Raw genomic sequence first — 1652 nt, 5'->3', positions numbered from 1 at the left:
GGTGCGGGCGGGGGGGCGCACACGCCGCCCGGCCGGGAAATCCCCATTGTCTGCCGGCCCTATATATATAGGGGCTTAACGGCAGTCGTGTGCCGGCCGCGCAACCCTTCCTGCCCGCACTCGAGGGAAAGCGGGGAGGGGGGAGCGGCGGGGGGCGAGGAGCGAGAGCCGCTCTCCCGCCCCGCAGCCTCGTCGGGGCTCAGCAGGTCCCGCCGCGGGAGAGAGGGCTACCCCCGGGCTTCCCCCGGGCCGGCCGCGGCGCCGCCGCTCGCCGCCGGCGACCGCGGGCTCGGGTCGTCAGGATGGCCCCGCAGAGCGACCGCTCGCCGGCCGACGGGCAGCCCTATTTCGGCGGCGCCGAGGCCGCCCCCTCCGCGGCCGGCGGCGGCTCCGCGGGCAGCCGGGGCGCCTCGCCGGCCCGCACCCCCCTGGCCCCGCGGGAGGCGGCGGCCCGCAGGAAGGGGAAGGCGCGGCGGGGCCGCGGCAAGGCGCGCAGCGAGGGGCTGCTCAGCAAGCAGAAGAGGAGCCGGCGGATGAAGGCCAACGACCGGGAGAGGAACCGCATGCACCACCTCAACTCCGCCCTGGACGCGCTCCGCAGCGTCCTGCCCACCTTCCCCGACGACGCCAAGCTCACCAAGATCGAGACGCTCCGCTTCGCCCACAACTACATCTGGGCGCTCACCCAGAGCCTCCGCCTGGCCGAGCAGGGCCTGCCCGAGCCCCCCCCGCCGCCGCCCCCCGCTGCCGCCGCCGCCGCCGCCTCCCCCGGGCCCTGGGACTCGCCCTGCCCCACCGCCCCGCCGCCCGCCGCCCTGCGCCGCGGCCCCGCCGCCTTCCCCGCCTTCCTCTGAGCCCGCCGCCCGGCTTGCCTTCCCCCCGCTTTTGGCCTTCAGATAACCGGCGGGGCGGAGGGGGGGTCCCCGCGCTGCGCGCCGGGGGGTGGCGGGCGCCCCGCTGCACCCCCCACCTCCCCCCACCCCGTCCCGCTTGGCTGAAGCGCAGCGGGAGCGGGTGGACAAAAACAAATCACGGTTTTGTACTCGGAAACGGTAAATTATATTAATTTGTCGCTATCGGTATTTATTGATTATATTTCGTAACAAATATATATTTTGTATATAAGAGTATTTTTGGCAGCGGTGGTCTGGCTGTTTGTACCGGGGAGGGGAGCCGCGGCTGTATTTTGGGTTTGGGTTTTGGGTTTTTTTTGAAGAAGGAGAATAAAGTGTGTCGCGGTCAGACCTGTGCAACGCCGTGTTTTTTCCACCGAGGGCTCCCTGGGGCTTTCAAAATCGCGCGCAGCCCGCGCCGGGGAGGGCAGCGCCGGCCCTGCGGAGACTTGCGCGGGGCCCCGGGCGGTGAACCCGGTCCCGGGGCGCTGCCCTGCGTGGGGAGGAGCGGCGATGGGGAGCGGCGCAGCGGGGTCCTGCGCCTGTGCGCACGCCCGTCGGGGCCCACTGGCGCATTTAAAACCAGCCTCCCGTTGCAGATGCCCTTTCCCCGCAGGGCTGGGGCCGGCCTGGGTGACACCCTGTCCCGCCGGGCAGCCGTCCCGCTCCGCCCGCCGCGTCCCGGTAAGGTGCTCCTGGCCGCAGCCCTCCCCACGCAGGCGGATTTTCGACGCCAGGCTCGGCGCTGGGGCTATTTTG

At 71.9% G+C, this 1652-nt stretch overlaps 1 protein-coding gene across 1 annotated transcript; it reads left to right on the top strand.

Moving 5' to 3' along the window:
* Nucleotides 1–302: 302 nt before the first annotated feature.
* Nucleotides 303–854, top strand: NEUROG3 (neurogenin 3). The gene has a single exon (XM_074830002.1). The coding sequence runs from the start codon at nucleotides 303–305 to the stop codon at nucleotides 852–854; it is 552 nt and encodes a 183-aa protein (XP_074686103.1).
* Nucleotides 855–1652: the final 798 nt, after the last annotated feature.

The sequence above is a fragment of the Strix aluco genome, chromosome 7, assembly GCF_031877795.1.
Source record: "Strix aluco isolate bStrAlu1 chromosome 7, bStrAlu1.hap1, whole genome shotgun sequence".
NCBI classification, from domain to species: domain Eukaryota; kingdom Metazoa; phylum Chordata; class Aves; order Strigiformes; family Strigidae; genus Strix; species Strix aluco.
This window is presented reverse-complemented; position numbering and strand designations above follow the sequence as displayed.